Here is a 21,434-nt window from a genome sequence, read left to right as displayed (position 1 = left end):
TCAAGGTCGGGGGAGGGGGGGAAGCTTAAAATGTAGAAAACAAGTAAACAATGACAAGCTGTATAATAGATCCTGGAAGCTCAGCAATGCGACTGCCTGCTTTCATTCCCATTGGGTCAGTGAGGTGACTACTGGTGATCCCACCAGTTCATTAAGGGCCCATCGTGTGCCAGACACAGTCCTGAAGCTGGCCCACCAGGGAGAAGGACAAATATTCTTCTCTTTGTGGAGCTTACATTCCTATGGGGTGAGGGGACACAGATGACAAACATCGTAAAGAAAATTTACATCAGATGGCATAGTGGGTTGATTTGTGTTCCCTGCCCCCTCCCCCTCAAAAAAAGATCTGGTCAAGCTCTCCCCCTGGGTACCAGTAGCATGCGACCTTATTTGAAGATAGGGTCACCACAGAGGTAGTCAAGTTAAGATGAGGTGAAGCGTGAGCCCTAATCCAAGGTAAACGGTGTCTTTGTAAGAAAGGAAAAGACACACAGAGAAAACTTCATGGAATGCTGGAGGTAGACACTGGAGAGATGTATCCACAGCCTGAGGAACACCCAGAATTGCCAGCAACATTTAGGTGGCACAACGGTAAAGAATCAGCCTGCCAATGCAGGAGATGCAAGGGATGAGGGTTTGATCCCTGGGTTGGGAAGATCTCCTGGAGTAGGAAGTGGCAACCTGTCTGGCATTCTTGTCTGGAAAATTCCATGGACAGCTGAGCCTGGGGGGCTGCAGTCCCTGGGGGTCGCAAAGAGTCAGACGCGACTGAGCACAGGCACACACTTCACAAGAGTAAGTTTCTCCCCTAGAGCCCCCCAAGAAAGGCATGGCCCTGGCGACACCTTGATTTCTGATTTTTAGCCTCTAGGATTGTGAGAGAATGAATTTCCGTTGTTTCAAGCCATCTGGTTTGTGGTATTTTGTTATGTGGTCAAGGAAACTAATGGAGATAAATGCTAAGAAAAACAGAGCAAGGAAGGGAAGGAGAGAATGCTGTGGGTCAGGTTTGCAGTTTAAACAGAGCCACTTGGAAGTCCTCCCTAAGACCTGAAAGCAGGGCGGGACGTCTGGGGTAGGAGCATCCCGGGCAGATGGAACAGTAAGTGCAAAGGCGGTGTGTCCACTGCTTGTGATGGAGTAGACGAGGTGACCAGACAAGGCAGGGACATGCAGGTCATAGTACGGCTAAGTGAGAAGCAGAGCCCCCAGAGGGTTTGGAGCAGAAAAGTGGCATGACTCTTATTTATTTAAAATCAGCACTTTCTCTTTTTTAAGGCTCACTCGGGTGGCTGTGGGGAGACAATGCCAAAGGGGGAAAGAATGGGTTGGGGAAAGCCAGCTAGAAGGGACTGTTTAGGTTAAACCTATGGAAGCTTGGGGCTTCCCAGGTGGTACTAGCCGTAAAGAACTGGCCTGCCAACGCAGGAGGCACAGGAGATGCCCCCTTTGACCACTGGGTTGGGAAGACCCCCTGGAGGAGGGCATGGTAACCCACTCCAGTATTCTTGCCTGGAGAATCCCACGGGCAGGGGACAGAGGAACCCAGCGGGCTGTGGTCCATGGGGTCGGACACAACTGAAGCAACTTAGCATAACACATGGAAGTTTGAAGGGGCTGTGGGTGGAGGGTGGGGTGGATGGAGGCTTTTGGCCGTTTGGCAGGTGAAGACTAGAGGGTGTATTGGCTCTGGAAAGAGGAGGCTGGGATGACTCTGAGGGCTTTGGCCTGAGTCACTGGAAGCAAAGAGTTCCAGAATAACAACTGACTTGTTTTGTGTATTTTCTGTGGTTTATTTAACTGGACATGTTCTAATCCTTGATCATAATTTCCACATGTACCATATACAGGTACTGAGCAATGTCTGAACAGAAATAGCCACTTTTATCAAGTAACATCATTTGAGGGAAGGAAAAAAAAAAAAAAAAACCCAAAAACCTCGGTATGCAATACACGGACTTTTTCATGTTGGTAGAGGGTTTCCAGCGTCAAGCATTTAGCGCAGTCTACTCATCTGAGATACCAACGAATACGAGACCATTTAAAATCTGCTTTGTTCCGACAGGTTTGACGGGAAAGGCGTCCAGGCTGCGGGGTTGGAGGAGGCGAACAGCCTTAGGGCCCTGGCTCGGCCAGTGAAGTCGCCTGGCCCAGGAACGCCCTCCCCGGGTCGGGCCAGGCCGGGTGGGGCCGCCGGGTCCGGCAGGCAGTTTTAGCTCCCCTGGCGCAAGCAGACTCGCTCTGGACCTCACCGAACGTGTGTGGTCAGCGGTGTGTGCCAAACACCGCCAGCGTCAGAGCGCCGGGCTCAGAGCACCCTGTGGACACGGGAACGCACAGGGCAGACGGCTGGGCGAGTCGCTGATGAAGCATGCGGACCCCGAACCAGCTTGGAAATCCCAGGCCACGGCGGCCTGCTTCCCTGATGGGCAGCGCCGCCGGGCCGGCCTCGGGAAATCGCACAAGTGAGCTAAGCTGCAAGCTTAAGCTTCCTCTTTCCCCACAGAAAATCAGTTTTAAAAGCATACCAACGGCAAACAAACAAACAAAATAAGCCTGTGAGGCGGGATGTGTATCTTCCTTTGGAAACAGAGTGGAAGAGAGAAGCTGTGAATATTCAAAACGATTCCTGGTTAGTAAGATGGGGTATGAAAAACCTACAACTCGTATGAGTTTTTGAATTCAGAGAAGGCTCAGCACCACGGGTACGCGCTTTAGGCGTTACAGTCACAACAGAAATTCAATGTTAACACCTAAGGCTTCTGTGAGGGTGAGAAACGACTTAACATTTCTCTCTTCAACTACGAAATGAGGATAACGAAATGAGGATAACAATGCCTACCTCACAGGGACGCTGACCTTAGCCCACCCAGGCAGTCCATAGCGTTGTTTGCGTTGTTATGAGATTCATGCTTTATTACTTTTGCTATGAGTTATTACTATGTAGCTCTTTTTATGTCTCCTAAAAAACCCCAAAAACCTCGGTATGCAATACACGGACTTTTTCATGTGCGGGGGGGGGGGCGGGGAGAATCTAGATGTATTTAATTATAATATTAAAAATTTTAAAAAAAACCCTGTGAGGAAACCAGCAGAAGAGGGTCCCCCCCGCCACCCCCCGCAGGGTGTGGGACCGGCTCCTCAGAAGGAAGCCGGCGAGCACGTGGGCGGCGCCGACACCGGTGACCGCGGCGTGACCGGCCGCCCGCGGGACCCTGATGGATGCGAGGGGGTCTTTGGGGCATCTCTGTTCTGCCCCTGGTGCAGCGGCCGCCCCGCCGAGAGGCCGGTCAGCTCCCTACGTATGGCCGGCGGGCTGGCCTGCTGAGGGCGAGGACGCGGAAACGTCCCCCACAGGCGGCATCGGACTCGGGCTCCTGCGCATGCGCTGCGCGGCCTGGCGGCCGCCGGGCACCCAACACGCATGTCTCCACGCCTCGGCCTGCGCGTGGTGGAGGGAGGTGCGGCCGGCGGATGCAGACGGCGCCGAGGGCGGTGCATCGCCCCGCGGCTTCCCCCTCTGCCCCGCCGCAGCCCCAGTCTGGTCTAGAAAGGCCCACGAAGCCGGCGCCCCCCTCTTTCCAGCCCCTCCCCCGTCGCGTATCCTTCCGACGCGGTGCCCCGCCCCTATCTCCTTCTCTCTCCCCACTCCCTCTCCACAGAGGGAAGGGAACGCCAGCGCGCAGGCGCGGTAACCCAGGCGGCGGTGTCTAGTGAGGATTTGAAATCGGCCGCGCGTGCGCACTGGCGTCCGGGCCCGGGCACGGGAGGCCGCGCTTCCTGCCCGCCCGCCCGCCCCCGCCCCCCACCCGGCTCCCTCCCCGCCCCTCATTGGAGCGGAGGCGGCGGCGGCGCCCCCTCCTTCCCCCGCGCCCCGTCGCCGCCGAGCGTGTCTTTTCGCCGCCACCTCCGCCGCCGCCGGTGCTGCTGGCAGGGACGCGGAGCTAGCGGCGCGAGCTCGCCTGAGGGCTCGGCTCGCGGCGGCGGCCGCCCTCCCGCGGGTCCCGGGCCGCGCGGCGCCTGGGCCCGCCCCCCTCCGATGGCCTCCGCCGCCAGCCCGTGTGGAACGCCGCCGCCGCCGCGGCCCCCGCGCCTCCTGAAGGGAGCCTGACAGGCCCTAGCAGCACCGCCGCCGCCTGCCCGGGGCGCTCCCCCTCTCCTCAGAGACCGCCGCCGCGAGCCGGGACCCCGACGGGAGCCGCCGCCGCCGCCGCGAGCCGGTCCGAAGCGCGGCGCAGGCCCGCCCGCCCGTGCGTCCGTCCCCCCGTCCGTCCGTCCGTCCGTGCGCGGCGCGGCGCGGCCCGGGGGCGGGGCGGGCGGGCGCGCGGGCCCGCGGGGCGGGCGCGTGGATGGATCCGCGCGTGGCCTGGATCCAGCCGGAGCAGAAGGGGCCGGCCAATGCCCTGTGGATGCAGATCTGGGAGACCTCGCAGGGCGTGGGCCGCGGCGGCGGCTCGGGCTTCGCGCCCTACTTCTGCCTCAACTCGCCGGCGCTGGACACGGCGGCCGCGGCCGCGGCGGGGACGGGGGCGGCCGGGCAGGGCGGCGGCGGCGGCCTGGGGGGGCCAGCGCTGCCCGCCGCGTCGCCCCCGCCGCCCCCACCGCCGCCCGCACCCGGCGCGGCCGCACTGCCCCCCGCGCTGCTGACGGCGCTCGGGCCCGCGGCCGAGGGCGCCCGGCGTCTGCACAAATCGCCGTCGCTGTCGTCCTCGTCCTCGTCGTCCTCGTCGTCGTCCTCCTCGTCCAACGCCGAGTCGGGCACCGAGAGCCCCGGCTGCTCCTCCTCGTCCTCCAGCAGCGCGTCGCTCGGCCGGGCGGGCGGCGGCCGCGGCGGCGCCTTCTTCCACTTCGCGGACGGCCCGCCGAGCGCCCCCAACGGGCACGCCGGGCCACGCGGGCCCGCGCCCGCCGGCTCCCCGCCGCCGCAGCACCAGTTCCACCCGGGCCGCCGGAAACGCGAGAACAAGGCCAGCACGTACGGCCTCAACTATCTGCTGTCCGGCAGCCGCGCGGCCGCTCTCAGCGGAGGCGGCGGCCCCGGGCCCCAGGCGCCGCGGCCCGGCACGCCGTGGAAGAGCCGCGCGTACAGCCCGGGCATCCAGGGGTGAGTGCGCGCGGCGGGGCGCCGGGGCGGGGGCGGGGGCGGGGGGCAGCCTCGCCGCGAGGGGTCTCCCGGGGCGGCGCCTTGGGCGATCGAACGTCCCCACCCGGGGCTCCCACGTCGTTTGGAAGGTGGGTGTCGGAGGCCGACGTCCGACTCTACGAGGAGCCTTTTTAGTTTCTTATTTTCATATTCAAAGTATAAATGGGCGGTGTGTCGAGATTCTAGAACTAACGGTGCAGGAAAGGGCCCGCTGCGTTCTGCGCGTGCAGGTGTTTTTCTTTTCTCGCTGGCTAAACTGGAAAGGTGGAGAAGGAAACAGCAATCCACTCCAGTATTCTTGCTGGACAGAGGAGCTTGGCGGGCTATAGTCCATGGGGTCTCAAAGAGTCGGACACGACTGAAGCCACTTAGCAAACAAACTGGAAAGGAGGTCGCATACTTTCCAATATACCCCACCCCCCAACCCCAGCCCCGCCAGGTTAGGAACCTTTTGTCAAATGGGATGCAGAGGGGTGTTTTATGTTAACTTGCGGAGGCTTTTTAGTATTGTCGGGAACTTGAATCGAGTTGAAGGCAAATGTTGGTTAAATGTTAACTTTTTTACCCCCCGCGGAAATCCATTTAGAACAGGACTAGATTTTTTTCGGTAACGATACAGTTTAACCAACAACGAATTTAGAAACGACTTTCTGGTGAAGGGGCTTGCATATTGTGGTTTAATTTTGTGCCGAAATTGCCAGATAGCGTCATCTGCAGGTTTTTTTTTTTTTTTTTTTTAATGTTAGTAGTGTTCAGAAAAGGTAAAAAACGTTTGTAGCAACTGGTTATTCTCCGGGAAGTGTCATCTCTATTTTAAGTATTCCCACTGTAAAGTAATTAGCCTTCAACTAATAAACATAAATGGAAAAAAAAAAAAAGAGTCCAAGACTTAGCTGTGGGGGGAAAAAAAGAAGTATTTCCACATCAGCCTAATGGGGATTAGAGGTTCGTTTTACAGTTAGAGCAATTACAGAGGCCAGGACCTGTGAGGAAGGTGGGTGTGTGTGTGGGAGCTGTCCCAGGTGAGGCTGTCTCAGGTGTGAGTGCTACTTACCCAGCCCTGTGCTTTTCTGAGCACCTGGAAACAAGGTATCCATAGGCAGGTTTTTTTTTTCCCTCAGCATTTTAGGATTTAAGTTATAAACTTTCTTGTACAGTTGGGAGCTGATTTGGGGGTCACCTAAGGATCTTTCAAGGGTGTTATGGTTGTAAAACATTAGTTTCATAAATCCCACAGTTGCTTGGTATTGGGGTTATTTGTGAGAGTAACTGTTTATCTCTTCGGTCTGTTTATTCTCTTCTGAAGTGTGTTGTGAAACCTAAGTTGATACTACTTTAAATCATGTGTGATACACAGTAATAGCTGCTCTTTCTGCAACTTGTTTCACCGGGTGTGGGTTGGAAGCAAATTACTTGCAGGAATTCCTGAAGCCTTTTGAGCTAGGGCTTCCCTGGTATTTCAGCTGGTAAAGAATCTGCCTGCAGTGCAGGAGACCCTGGTTCGATTCCTGGGTCAGGAAGATCCACTGGAGAAGGGATAGGCTACACACTTGAGTATTCTTGAGTTTCCCTGGTAGCTCAGCTGGTAAAGAATCGCCTACCATGCTGGAGACCTGGGTTGGATCCCTGGGTTGGGAAGATCCGCTGGAGAAGGGAAAGGCTACCCACTCCAGTATTCTGGCCTGGAGAATTCCATGGACTGTATAGTCCACAGAGTGGCAAAGAGTCTGACACGACTGATCGACTTTCAGTTTGAGCTAGTACTTCAGCCCCACGTAGGAGTCCCACCTCCTCTTCCTCTCTCCTTCCGGTTGTTACTTGTGGAACTTTCTGCGCAGAGGTGGTGGGGGGTGGCTGTAGGTTTCCAGCCTGTCTCCTCCCCGGAATTGACTGTGTCTTAGCCCTAGGAAAACAGGAGGGTGTGTGGTCTTCACCTGTAGAGCTCCAGGTGTGATGCTCTTGTGGGACTTGCTCAGGCTCTGCAAGCGGTGTCCTCGCCTGTAGTTTCTAGTAAGCTTGGGCACACGGGTTGCTGTCGCTTTTCTTAAGGAGCCCATGACCTGCCAGGTGCTGTGCTGGCATCTCGGGGAGGGGTCAGCGTGGGACACAGCCTTGTGACGCTGACTCGGGGGCACCCTCTCGGGCTGCCGTCCTCTCTAGTGAGGTTTGGTCAGGGCCCACCCCACGGACCTCCCTCGCCCCGCTTAGGTTAGAGGCAGAGCTGACACCTTGCTTGCCACTCCGGGCCTAGCCTGGGATCTCCGCTCCTGCTGTCGGGGGCCTGCCTCCTCCACCCCCACCAGCCCGTTGGAGCTCAGCTCCGCATGATGCAGAGCTGAAGAGTGGGCTCCGAAGCCGCCAGGTGTTCTGCCTTTCAGCCCCTTAAATAGGTGGGGTTTTTCCTCTTTGTTGTCTCCCCTTCCTTGACCGTCTCCGTGGGTGGGCCTGGGTCTGTCCACTCTCTTCCATCCCTGCTTAGGGGAGAAGACTGCTTGGATTGCCCACTCTGTGCCTGGAAGGGCGAGTGTCCAGTGCCTGGTTCCCTGCTCTGAATCCTAGTGGCCTGCCGCTTCAGAAGGGCAGAGAGGAGGCGGAGTGCACCCCAGTAGTGGTCCAGCTGGTGGGTTTGCCTGTGGGGGGAGGAGGGAGGCCTCCCCGATGGTCAGTCATGTCTGCGGGCCTGCTGGGCTTCTGGGAACTCACCTTTGGGTATGGAGAAAGAACTGTGTCTGGAACTTGCTCCTGGTCACCAGCTTCTCTGGAGTGATGAGGAAGGCCACCAGAAGATCTCTTCCTTGTGGCTTAGAAAGGGAAGGAACTGAGATCAGAGAGCTGCTAGTCCACCCAGCAGACAAGACTCTTGTTGATGAGAAGTTGCTCAGCCCGTGTAGTCTCCGGACAGCATTTCTGGAAGGATGGTGTCCGCAGCCCTCCAGAAAGGGCTCACACTTGCTGGCGTGGCGGGAGTTTGAGTGGCATCCACGGAACCCCACTGGGCCTCTTCCTGGCAGCCCCTGTAGCAGCCGGCACCATCCCTTCTTTCTTGGGGAGCTTTCTGCCCTTGGGAACTCAGCCTGATGGCTGCCTTGAGAGATGGCCAGCCTGTCTTCATCCTCGAGGAAGATGAAGAAAAAGCAGGTGAAAGCAGATGGGAGTGAGGGTGAGAACTCAGCGTGGCGGTCGTCAAATGCTGCTTTTGCAGCTGCCGTTGCCTCTAGTTCTTAGTCTGTTTCTTTGGTTGAATCTCAAGTCTTTGGGAAGCTGTGTGGGCAGTGGGAGGGGTGCTCCCTGCTGGGGCTGCTGACCTGGAGCTGCAGGCAGGTGGCAGACAGGCTCAGGGCCCCTGTGACCTGGCCTCTGCCTGCCCCGCTTCACTGGCCCTTGCCTCTGACCCCGCCGAGCTCTGTTACTTTGCCCGGGTCAGCACCAGCAGCTTCAGAAACCTGTTTCAAGGTAAAGAAAAGTCCTGCATAGCAGGTGAGGGTGTGGGCCCCAGTTCTGCTCTCACATCCTCCCTGATGCCCTGTGGGCCCCCAGGAAGGAGGTCCTGGGATGAGAGAGAAGAGGCCTGGCGAGGCCTGCTGTTGGGCTCTGCCCAGGCTTAGTTCCGAGTTTGCCCTCTCAGGCCTGCCCGTGTGTGCAGAGTCGCTCAGCACCCGCCCCACAGGTCCCTTGAGATTTCATGTTTAAAGGTCTATTCCCCCAAAGAGAATTCACTCAGCCTGAGCGTACGAGACGCCAACAGGTGTCATTCATAGGACTGTCCAGCCAGTCCCCTCAGGGCTTGGCCTGGGTTCATTCTGCCCCAGGCCTGTTCTCCCCTCCCTGCTCTCCTGAGTCAGCGCCTGGAGGAGATCACGACCTCGCCTCTCCCCTGTGGCCCTGCCCGCGGTCCAGCAAGTGGCCTCCCCTGGCGCGTCCTCAGGGGACCAGTGGGAGGGCACAGGGGAAGGCCCAGCGCGACTGCCGTGGACCCTGGGCTGTCTCCACTCTCCTGCCTTCGTCTCATCCTGATGTCGTCCTCTGAATGTGCTGGGATTCGCAGGAATGCTATTTGGAGATCTGCCTTGAAAGGTGGCACACCTGGGCCTTGTTTTTTTCCGGTGTTCATCCCCAAAGGCCCTTGGTTGTGGAGGGCAGCAAGGGTGATGTGCTGGGCACACGTTTGCTGCTGCCTGGACCATTCATGAAATCCGCTCCCACGGAGACACTCACCTGCGAGCCAGTCACGTAGCTGTTCCTGCCCCTCGCACCACAGCTGGTCTCTCTGCAGAGTGAAATTGGAAATCGCACTCAGGGTGCTGGCTGCGACACTCAGGGAGAGTGGTGCCTGGTCCCTGGTAAACCAGGACGGGCTGGCCCTCAGGGAAGGGGCTGCCAAGGAGGAGGGGGGAGGGGCAGCTGGTTACACCGGCTGGCGAGGGGGCCCGTGAGATGGGGGCCCTCAGCTGGTTTTGTAAAGAAGGCTTCTTGACTGCTCCTGTGTGGAGGGTAGGGTGGGGTGGTACAGCCACGCCAAGGCGGGCTGCTGAGACACAGAGTGTGGTGGGGACGTGTGCTCCTAAAAGTTAAGTCTTCAGTGTTATGAAGTTAAAAAAAATTTCATAATTGAAGATTTGTTTGTCAAAGTAAAGTGTCAGACTTTGCTTTTGTTTGCCATTTAATTTAAAATCTTGGTCCCTGTTTTAAGTGGGTTCATAACGAATGGAAGGAGAGGTAGCAATCATCCTTGAAAAATGCCATCGTTAAGGTCATTCTGGTTTAAGCTTTGGTTTTTTTGGTTGTGGAATAAGAGAGAGTTGTAGTAAACAGGCAGACAGAAACCTGTGATGTTCGAGTCCAGAAACCTGGTTTGTGATGACGCAGCCAGAACGTCGGCTCACGGGGTGTGGGAGGAGGGCTGACTGAATCCCTCCCAGGAGCCCCCGGGTCGTTGGAAGCCACAGTGCCTGCTGGGAACGGCCACCGGCCTGTCTCAAAGGCTCCAGCCGGCCCGTCAGGGTTCCTCCGCTCAAAAGGCTCCTGCGGGCGTTTGGAAGGGGAGGTGGGCAGGCTCCATAGTCGGGACAGGTGCCCGAGACACCCGCCCACAGTGCCCTGCAAATGAGACGTCTTAGGCGAGTGTACTTCCTGCTGCTGTGTGACAAACAGCTGCGGGCTCCCGGCTTCCCAACCGCTCTCACTGACTGTCTCACAGGCTCTGTGGGTCGGAGGTTGGGCTGGGGGCTGGCTTCTCCACTCTGGCGCTCGCTGGGCTGAAGTCCTGGGTTGCCCATTGCATCCTCTGCTGGGGCTCAGGAGCCCTCTGCGAGCTCATTCCTGTTATGGCGTGATTCGCCCTCGTGGTTGTAGGACTGAGGTCCCTGATTTCTTGCTGGCCGCCAGCTGGGGCCTCTCTCAGCTCCTTTAAACCACCCGTGTCTTTTGTTCCTGGTCCTTCTGTCTTCAGGCCTGCCAGGTTTTGAATCTCTGGCAGTCTCTGCCAGCTGCAGGAAGCCTTCTGCTTTAAGGCCTCGTGGAGTTGGGTCAGGCCCACCAGGGGACTGTGTTAAGGGCTCACAGTAATACAGCGTGATCCCAGGAGCCATGAGCGTTTCCTTATGACCGCAGGTTCTGGATCTTCTGGGGGTAGGGGTGGGGAGGTGTTTTCTTGTAGGTAGACCTGTCTGCCTGGGAACACGGGCTGCGCTTTTCTTTTCCAGCACTGGTCTCCTTTGACTGGACACTAGCCCATGACTATGACTCTGGCAGATTGTCTGTCCTCTGATTTGTCACCACTGAACTCGGGCAGCCAGAGCGGCCATAGCTCTGAGTGCCTGTCTGTGCCTCTGTTGTGTGGACTGTCCTTAAAACATGTCATCTGAGCGGAGTTCATGTGAGTGCCGTGGACAGACGAAAATTTCAGTGATGGAAAAGTCCCGTGTGTGAGGTGTCTTGCCTAGGCTCGCTTAGGAGAGGTGCCCTTCCTGCACCAGGGGAGGGTGGCCGGTGACTCGCCTGGTAACCTCTGGATACCCCGAGGTCCCTCCGTGCTTGCAGAAGACCCAGCCCAGGCCTGGGGACTGGTGCCTTGCTCAGAAGCCCCGCCCCAGGGCTCTCCCCCTTCCTGTGGAGTTACTGCCGCTCTTGAGAACTGGCACCGGCTCTCCTGTGTCCTTTCAGGGCAAGGTGGGCTGTGTCCTAGCCTGCATTCCCAGCGCCAGGCACACTCTAGCCACTGCTGTGTGTGTCTGGTGGGTGAGTGAGCAAATGAGTGAGAGAGAAGAAGAGAGAGTCTGGCAGGTGTGGTAAGTCTGCAGAGTTGAAATAAACCAAATGCTAAAAATAACTTCCACTGTTTATCTTAGAATTTCTGAAGATTTGATTGCTAATTCTGAGGTTATTTAAGTGCAGAATGAAGTAAAATCTATCACAGTGTATCTGCCTCCCTTCTTGAAAAGTGGTGAAGTCAGGTTTATGCTTTGCAACCCAGAATGTAAAAAACAGAACGTTCAACAAAAATTCTGTTCGGTGTTAGAAAGGCATCTCCATTTAGTTTTTAACTGGTCTGTCTTATTATGAAATTAATACCTAACATGAGGAGGTAGAAAGCTTGGTGCCCGGTGGGTGTCCTGTGACCTGGGCTTCCGAGGCCTGGGCTCCCTTTGCTGTAGGGGGGAGGCGCAGAGGCTGGACCCACGCCGGCCTGGTGCGGTTCTGCATGGAGGTTTGTCCTTCTCCGCACTCACAGGTGGACTGTGCTGAGGTTCCCCTCGGCGGGGAGTGGCTTCGGTTATCAGCACCATGCCTTTCTCTTGTGGGTTTGTGCTCCTTTTAACTTCTAAGTCAGCTGCTGTGCATAACCATTTCAGCTCTGTGTGGTTGGAGATCAGAGTGAATTTCTTAAGTGATAACAGGTGGATTGTAGGCAGTTTCTATCTTTTCACGTTTGGAAGGGATTTCGCTAGAAATACCATCGCACTGACATTGCTCGCTTGCTTGCTCAGACGCTGTCAGTTGTGTCTGACTCCTTATAACCCCATGGACTGTGGCCCGCCAGGCTCCTCTGTCCATGCCACTCTCCAGGCAAGAATACTGGAGTGAATTGCTCTGCTCTCCTGCAGGGGATCTTTCCAACCCAGGGATTGAACCTGGTGTCTCTTATATCTCCTGCATGGGCGGGCGGGTTCTTTACCACTGGCACCACCTGGGAAGCCCTTGAAAGGCATCTCAGATGATCTTAACATTTCCGGAATCCTGGGAATCTGAAGGAATGACTAGGGTGGAGGAGTTAAAGGGAAATGAAAAATCAGACCATTTGTGTGGTGGTGATGGCTGCGTGGGGACGCGTGTGCGAGGCCTTGTGCTCACTGGGTTAGCCCCATCTCGGGTAGCCTGGTTTTCCTGTCTGGATGTGACTGGCTTCCTCGACGGTCCTGACTTCTGAGCCTCAGTTTCCCACTGTGGAGGGGGGCCCGCTCCCTCGCCGGGCCTGTCACTTGAAGGCAAGCGGGCTCATGGGGTGACTTGTCACATGGGGGCGTTAGGAAGGCCACTGTTTTCCTTCCTCCCTCTTCTCTGGAGAAATCGAAACCAAAAGTTAGGTGGTTCTTGTTGCCAGCCGGATAGTGGCAGCATTCCCTCTCAGGCCAGAGCCTTTGTGTTGGAGAGACGGCTGCAGAGCGCTGGGTGGGCCGCGGGCTCAGCTGGGCAGCCCCACCGAGGCTGGGAAACGCTTTCTCCCTTTGACCCCAAACAGACTTTTCTGCTTTTAAAAATTTAAACAGTGCCCAGAGTCTTGTGTCCTCTAGGTTTAAGCATCCTGTTTTCCCAGAGCTTCTAGGGTCCTCTGTGTGTTTACAGGTGTGTGGGGGCTGCCCTGTGTAACTTGCTTGGAAGCCTTTGGGATTTTGGTCTTGTCTTGAGTAGGAGGAGCGGGTGTTAAACGCTGTTTCTCTGAGCTCGTTCAGCCTTCAGCACGTGCTCTGGGTCATGTCACGACTCACGACTGAACAGCTGTGTGTTGTGCAGGAAACGGGAGCGAGGGTTCGGGTGGGTCAGAACTAGGGCCGCGCCGCCCGCAGGACGTTTGTGAGGACGGGGCCTGGTTCTGTGCTGCCCAGTGTGGGGGCCACTGACACTCCCAGGACTCAGGAGCTGGGTTTTCATCGTGCTTAAGTTAAAATTTAAACAGTCTTATGTTGGACAGCATTGAACTGCAGTAATTTCAGATTTCTTACTCAAAACACAGTGCTTGATTCAGTAACTGCTGCCTAAATAAATCCAAACCCTCACACCAGCAGAGGCCATGCTGCTCACCAAGTTACTACCGGAAAGCCCCGGAAACAGTGTTTCTGAGTTTCTAGTGGAATTCTTTCCCAGGGCTGCTGTCTGTGGAGCACACGAAGCGTAAACCGGGTTCCTGGCAGAGGACCCTGCCGGCCGGGTGTCTGCGCCAGCAGGTGGGCGGCGGGCTCCCGCATCCCAGCCTCTTCCGCTGGGTGGTCTCCCTGCCGCCCTGCACGAGGTTTCTCCCTGAGTCCTCAGAGCAGGCCTGCGACGTGAGTATGCCTTCTCCTGCTGTGTAGACAGAAAAGCACAGCCTGGCCAGGCTGACGTGATCTGGCCAGAGGTGCTGACCGTGGGAATGTCAGTCTGGCACCGACCCCGGGGAGACGGTCGGAGACTGGGTTGGAGCTTGCAGCTCTGCAGACCTGGCCGCGGTGTGTCTGTTGAGGGTCACCTGCTGTTTCGCTTTCCTGGAGAGAGCAGACTAGGGGAGGGGGACCTGGGCCCTCCCCTCTCTCAGGACTTTGAAGGTCCGATGACCAGTGACAAAGCTGGGGGCACTCATCCGGCCGCTGAGGTCCTAGGAGTTCCCCCTCCCCCAGGCATTCTGGAACTGCCTGGGGAGCTGTGGTGAAGGCAGCAGGACTCCTGCCATCAGGATTGTTCTTAGAAGTTGGGGTTTATGAACAGTGAAGGGTTTGACAAGCTGTTGACTTGGGTTCTTCTGGAAGACAACCGAGAGACGAAAAAGCAGGGCTGGCGAGCGTGTGCCTCCGGCGGCCTTGTGTCGGGGCTGCATCCTGCTTCCTCCCAGGTCCTGGAGCAGGAGCTCGTTGTGAAGAGCAGATTAAGTCTTGGTAGATGATGGGTCTTGCCCAGGGTGCAGCTAGAAAGCCAAAGCACAAGCGCCTCAGCCCAGGCCTGCTGGACAAGAAACCCCTCTTCCCCGCTGCCTGCTGGGGATGGGTTGGTGCCCTCGGGAAGGCCCAGAAGAAGGAAGGTGGTGAACGGTCAGGGGGAGCGTTGGTGCAGAGCACAGAGAGTATTCTGTTATTGGCATCTCCTCTGAGTTTAAGCAGACAGGTTAAAAACATGAAGTGTAACTCTGGAAATGACTGAAATATAGAAAAGAGGATACTTTGCGTGGCTTGTGAAATGCAAAGGGATTCCGAAGTATTGTTAAAGGTTATCTCCTGAAAGAAAGTGGATGATGAATCTGTCTAAAGAGTTGGTGTCTCTCTCGAAGACTGACTACGAGGGACTGGCATGCAAACCTCAGTACAAGATGAGGGACAGAGATAAGGATACAGAGCCAAGCCCAAGTTCCAGAGAACGGGGCCTGTGAGCATTGTCACAGGTTAAGGGCTGGAGGGAAGGAAAGCTTGCAGAATTGGCCTCTCAGGATGGGTTTTAGAGTAAGCCCGTGGGAAGTAAGTAGAGGGCGGCGCTGGGGAAGACGGTTCCGTGACGGGGCAGGTGAGCCTTTGCTGCTGGCATGGCAGCGGTCCTCAGTGCATGTTGTGGTGTTTATTAATCGTCATGGGCCTCCCAAGCCCTTGCCAGTCCAGGAGGAGGAGAGGGCGTGAGGCTCAAGCTGCTGAATCTGAGCGTGCTATAGGCTGACTTAAATAACGGTATTTTTATAAAACAGACTTGTGCATTTTTTTTTTTGGTAAAAAGTAGAAAGCTTAAAATCACTTAAGCCTACCACCAGGAAGTAACCACAGGCCCTCAGGTGACTGCTTCTGTGGACATCTCTCTAAGCCCGTTTGGATGGACATGTGGCATTATTAGCAGACGTACTTCAGTGCTCCTTAAATACAGTTTACTGAATTATTAATTTTGCTTGAAAGCAAAAGTAGTATTCACTATCAAATAGAAAAATAGTTTCTAAGAGCTCTTGCAGAGACTAAGAATATAAAAAAGATGAAAACCTTATGAGGGTAAGTGTAAAGAAAAGCTTTGTTTTCTCTTTTTAATTGTTGATTTTTGTCTGTGCTGGCTCTTCGTTGCTACAGGATTTTTCTTTAGTTGTCCCTGGCGGGGCTCTAGTTGCGATGCATGTGGGCTTCTCGTTGTGGGCTCGAAGAGCTCTGGCTTTGTGGCTGTGGTCCGTGGGATTTGTGGTTGTGGTGTGCGGGCATCGTTGCTCTGAAGCACGGGCACGTGGGATCTTCACTGGTCAGGGATCGAACCCATGTTCCCTGTGTTGGCAGATGGATTCTTCACCATTGGGCCACCAGGAAAGCCCCAGAGTAAAACGCTTTAATACAATCCGTTCAGTTTGCTTGCTGCCACATAAGAGACCTGAGCCCTGGCTGGGGAGTTACCTCCGCCAGACTCAGCTGCTGAAGCCCTTGTGCCCACAGTGCGGTGGTGGCAGGAGGTGGGGTCTTTGCGGGTGGTGGGCTTAGACGAGGGAGGGTGGGGCCTCATCGTTGGACGAGTGCCCTCCCTCCTGGGAAGAGGGCCGCGTTCCCGCCTTCTGTCTCCACTGTGCGTGGATACGGAGAATTGGTAGTCTGCACGCCCGGACGAGGCTCACACCGTCACCCCGCCGTGCAGGAAGCAGGTGCTGGGCTTGCAGCGCCCGGAGACGTATAAGGCGCCCATCTGCGGGGCCACTACACGGCCCCCATCCGTCTCCAATTCCTGACACGGGATCCATTGTCTGTCACCGCGCCTTAGACGTTGGTGTCTTGTTCCATCACTGTGATCACTACCTACATTTATTGAGCTCCTTCTGAGTGCCAGGCCCTGTTCTGAACACTGTGGACTTGTTGAATCCTCACAGTGACGCTGTGTGGGGGTGCTGTCAGCAGCCCTGTGTTTCCTGGGGGGGAAACAGAGGCCCAGAGCGGCAGGGGTCCCGCCCTCCTGCCCCGACCCCGCAGTCTGCAGTCGCTCAGCCTCGGTTCTGTACTTGCGCAGATGTTGTGCTGGGCGCTAGGCTGTCCCCGGACACCACCAGCTTTCCAGGTTCTGGTGGGTGTCTTTGTGGGGCTGCCGCACACGTGAGCGCTGGCCCTGTGGGCTCTGAGCCCTCGATCCCCCTGGTCCACAGCCCCTGACTGCTCCACAGGCCTGGGTCGGGTGTCTTTGTGGGGCTGCCCCGTACGTGAGCGCTGGCCCTGTGGGCTCTGAGCCCCTGATCCCCCTGGTCCGCAGCCCCTGGCCGCTCCACGGGCCTGGGTTGGGTGTCTTTGTGGGGCTGCCGCACACGTGAGCGCTGGCCCTGTGGGCTCTGAGCCCTCGATCCCCCTGGTCCGCAGCCCCTGGCTGCTCCACGGGCCTGGGTCGGGTGTCTTTGTGGGGCTGCCGCACACGTGAGCGCTGGCTCTGTGGGCTCTGAGCCCCTGACCCCCCTGGTCCGCAGCCCCTGGCCGCTCCACAGGCCTGGGTCCACTTGTCAGGAGAGCTCGTGGGCGCGTGCTCCCCGAAGCCTGCCAGGGGCCAGCATCGTGACCTCGGTTTGCTGTCCACCATCGCTAGCTGCTGTCAGAGATCTGAAGCAGGACAGAGCTCCGCTCAGGGACGCTGGTTGCTTCTGGATGCCCGCCTGTCCGAGCCTGCCTCCCATCCTTACCTGGTCCTTTCTGTGGTATGGACCCCGCCTCAGGCCTTCTTCCAGCCGCCCTGCCATCTGCAGAGCAGGCTCTCCCTTGACTTTCGGGGCCGGGCGTTTGGTGGGTTCATCTTCCTGTCGCTGGGAGTCTCCCACCTTCTCCGCGTGGACAGCTGCCTTCTTTCTTTCTCCTCTCTGTCCGCCCTCCTTAAACTGTCTCTTCCCAGGCTGTCGGTGCAGTGGCTCCCTGTGCTCCTCACCCTCTTTCCACCCCGTGCTTATGGACACATTGTTAGCTAGGTGTTCCATAGCATGAGGAACGGGAGTGGGCTTTCCTGACCCCAGCTGGCATCCACTCCTGCACCGGGTTGTCCTCATGACCTTCGGCGTCCTGGTCTCTGCCTCTTGGTTTGCTCTGCTGTGGTCCTGGGTTGCAGTCTCCGAGGATGGGGCGTGAGGGTGTCCGAGCCCTCTCACTCCCCTGGAATGTTCCCTTTCCAGCCAGCTGCAGGCCACAGGGGCTGCTGTGTCTTCGGTGGGCCCTCTGGGACCTGTGGGCCCCTGGGTGGAGAGGAGAGTCTTGGGGCGAGTCTGTGGACCACCTTTTGGGGCTTGAAGCCTGTCCCCGAAGAGCTCGGCTTCTTGGGGCCCAGCTCCTGTCCTTTCATGGACTCAGGGTCTCCAGGCCTGGCGCTCGTCTGCTCTGAGCTCAGCCCAGGGGTGGCCGGCCCTCGCTGCCGCTGTGTCGGCCCCAGGCTCTCTGTGCTCCAGGCGGTGCCGGGTTCCTCTGGCCTCCAGGGCTGCCCTGATCTTTGAACGTCTAGCTGCGTGCGTCTTGCCCTCTGTCGTGGCTCTCGCACCAGCTCACTGGGAGACCGCCCCTGACCCCACGCCGTGGAGTAGCTGTGACGTTGGCCTTGGCCACCATTTGGAATCTCTGCAGGCCGTGCCGTGCTTCGGGTTGCTTTTGGTTGCCTGCTTTGCTCCCAGCTCCGCGAGATGAGGGCCTGCTTTCCTCTGTCTGGTGCTCTCCGTAGCCAGGGTCAGAGCCTGCCCTGCCGGGGTTCGCTGTAAGGAGCCAGACGATGACTCGCGTCTGCTTTCTGGTCTTCAGTGTCGACTTAAACCTTTGGGTCCAGTGAGTTCTGTGCTTTGTCCGTCCTCCCTGCCTGTTTTTACCAGTTTTTCAGCACTGTCGTGTTGTCCCCCTTTTCCTTAAAATATTTTCCCAATTATCCGGGGGGGCCTTCGGAGGTTGGCGTGTGCTTTTGCTGCTGTCTTGAGCTAGAACCCCGGGTCCGGCCCTGAGACTCAGGAGGTGGACATGTCTCAGTCATGCCAGGCAGAACTGGAGCAGATGATTTACTCCCTGCTCTACACACGTGGAGACCTTTTGCAGATTGGATGAAAAGTAAACATTTGATAATTAAATTATGTTTTTATTCTTCTGGTATCATAGATCACACTTGACTTTGATGTATACACAAATATTGGATACTGTGAAGTTAAGTGGCTTTAATTACAGTGGACTTTGAGAAATGCTGACACACGGGTGTGTGGGGAGACTTGGCTCTCGTGTAGCCAGCAGCGCACGGGCGCCTGGCGGTGATGAGCGCCCACGTGGTCACGTCTGTGGTCTGCCCGAAGCAGGCTCAGGCTCACTGAGTGCCCCCCTGGGTCCCAGGGGCGTGGATGGTAGTTGGCAACGCCCTCCATCAGGTGCGGCACACAGCGTTCTCTGGGGAGAGGTGCACACGACGTCTGGCGTCACTGCCCAGCAGTCGGGGCCAAGGATGGAGCAGCCGGCTGGGTGGGGGTCTGCAGGAGGCAGGGTGCGCGGAGGCTCCAGGGGGCTCTTGCAGCAGTATGAGCAGAGACATGTGAACCTTGAGTTCACGCCAGCAGGTTCCGTGTGGGACGCGGAGGCTCGGGCTAGGTGCCAGCCTCTGAGCATCTGTAACGTCGGGGGGGGGGAGGGGTTCTGAGGGTCGTGCTTGTGACGTGTCACAGGCGATTGGACCCAGTGGGCAGGTGTGCGTGCCAGTTACTCGTCTGCATAGTAAGAATACTGATATGATCACATTGCTAGTGAATTTTAGTAGTTTCTAACTCGGGAAGACCCTCTGGAGGAGGAAGTGGTAACCTGCTCCAATACTCTTGCCTGGGAAATCCCATGGACATAGGAGCCTGGTGGGCTGCAGTCCATGGGGTCCCGTAGACCCAGACAGGACAGAGTACACATGCGACGTCTGCACGTAGCCTCAGAGTCACCCGGGCACAGCCCTCTGCCAGCAGCACTGTTGACAGGAGCCGACCAGAAAGACCAGCAGGGGTGGGGACATCCCCTTCCTCACTGGTCCCCTCCGGTCAGTCATCCACGTCTGCAGAGGTGGTTCTGGGCTTGTAGGGTGGCTTTCTTAGAAGCCCTGTCTCTTTGCTAATAAGCCAGTGACCTGGGGTCAACGCTCTTTGCTAATAAGCCAGAGCTCTAGGGCTGCACGACGTTGGAGATGAGCTCAGGAGGAGGCCCCTGGGCTCCAGGGTGCGGGCAGGGGCCCAGCCAGAGGGAGCGAGTGTGTGTGTTTGGCTGAAGGCGGCCCGCCTGAAGAGGAGTGAAGCTCAGCAGTGTCTGCCTTTGGTCTTTGGAGTAAAGTCAGTCACTAACCCTGCGTGAGGATGCTTTCTCTTGGCTTTGATTATAAAAGCAGTATAGTACTTACTGAAGAAATTTGGAAAATAAGGAAAAGAAACGACCCATGCTACATTTCTGTTCTGTCTTATTTTTTAATGCTGCTTTAAATGTGTCACAAATGGGTCATTTTGTATGTTTGTTTAAATCTAACTCTAGATAAATGGCTCCTCCTGTCTCGAAAAATCTCCTTTAAATACTTTTTAAGGATGGAATTGATGTACATTGTTTCTCAAATAACTAGGAATAGATACATACAACTTTTCACTTTTTATAAAGGCCTGTCGTGCATATATCTGTTCGTGTCTGTGTGCTGGGCGACTTGCTGAGCGTGACTCCCCAGCCTGTGGCTGAAGGTCAGGATCATGAGCTGCACAGCTGTGAGTTTGAGTCCTGATCAAATAATACTTTCCTGAAAGACTATAATGGCATCCTGTCTCATCACTTTTTGGCAAATACATGGCAAAAGAGGGGAAGCAGTGGTAGATTTTATTTTCTTAGGCTCCACAATCACTGTGTACAGTGACTGGAGGTATGAAATTAAAAGATGCTTGCCCCTTGGAAGAAAAGCTATAACAAACCTGGACAGTGTGTTAAAAAGCAGAGACATCACTTTGCTGACAAAGGTTCATATAATCAAAGCTTTGGTTTTTCCAGTTGTCATGTACGGATGTGAGAGTTCCACCATAAAGAAGGCTGAGCGCCAAAGAATTGATGCTTTCGAATTGTGGTGCTGGAAAAGACTCTTGAGAGTCCCTAGGACTGCATGGAGATCAAACCAGTCAATCCTAAAGGAAATCAGACCTGAATATTCACTGGAAGAACTGATGCTGAAGCTCCAGTACTTTGGCTACCTGATGAGAAGGGTGGACTCATTGGAAAAGACTCTGATGCTGGGACAGATTGAAGGCAGGAGGAGAAGGGGGCGACAGAGGATGAGATGGTTGGATGGCATCAGTGACTCGAGGGACATGAGTTTGAGCAAGCTCTGGGAGTTGGTGATGGACAGGGAAGCCTGGCGTGCTGTGGTCCATGGGGTCGCAAAGAGTGAGTTGAACACGACTTAGCAGCTGAGCAGCAACAAAGACGATTTGGGAGACACTAGTGAAAATGCTGTCTGTGCACAGTATTGTGCAGTCTCTCAGGATAGTCCTCTTTTCAGCCTCTTAACCAGATTGCTGCCCAGAAGATTACCCAGCTTACCTTCGTGAGTGTGAGCACATCTGGAAATAGGGCAGAGGATGAAGCTGTCTTCATCTGAGAAATGATCCAGCTCTTGGAGCCAGGAGCATGGCTGGGCGGTTCCCTCTGAGCCCTGCGGCCTGAAGGGCCTGTGCTGCGGCTGCCATGCAGGGCTGGGTGGCGGCGTCCTGAGCCGTTGTGTGTGGCTCAGCCAGGGGCCTTCTTGGCACCCTTTGCCCTGGCAGTGGCTGTGAGCTCCTCCAGACTGGGTTCTGGAGGGCATGTGGGCTCCTCAGGACCCCAGTGTCAGGAGGCTGAGCCCCACTGGTCGTTTGTGCCCCGTGACGAGTTGAGGACTTGCTTGGTGAGTGGGAGCTCCCTGCTGGCTTGCTCCAGCTGGTGGTTGTGGCGGGTCATGATGCACCCCGGCAGAGTGATGGTTCTGAGCAGTTATAACCAGCAGAATCTCTGCTCGCATGTCTGTGAAATGCTGAAGTTGGCTTCGTCCTGGTCTGTGGGAAGCGCTCAGGTATCTCACCAGCGTTCTCTGTGTAGAAACCCATGTTAGCATGTCCTATCTGTTCTCG

General features: G+C 56.4%; 1 protein-coding gene across 2 annotated transcripts in view; it reads left to right on the top strand.

Moving 5' to 3' along the window:
- The first annotated feature begins 4,349 nt into the window (after positions 1–4,349).
- The window catches only part of TENT4A (terminal nucleotidyltransferase 4A), a 41,348-nt gene continuing 24,263 nt past the window's right edge, over positions 4,350–21,434 (top strand). For both annotated transcript variants that reach the window (XM_061129352.1, XM_061129351.1), the window contains exon 1: positions 4,350–5,104. In XM_061129352.1, coding sequence (XP_060985335.1) covers positions 4,350–5,104 — 755 coding nt within the window. The remainder of the gene's footprint in view (positions 5,105–21,434) is intronic.

This window comes from Dama dama, chromosome 25, assembly GCF_033118175.1.
Source record: "Dama dama isolate Ldn47 chromosome 25, ASM3311817v1, whole genome shotgun sequence".
NCBI lineage: Eukaryota > Metazoa > Chordata > Mammalia > Artiodactyla > Cervidae > Dama > Dama dama.
The sequence above is the reverse complement of the archived record's forward strand: the minus strand, read 5'-3'. Positions and strand labels throughout refer to the sequence as shown.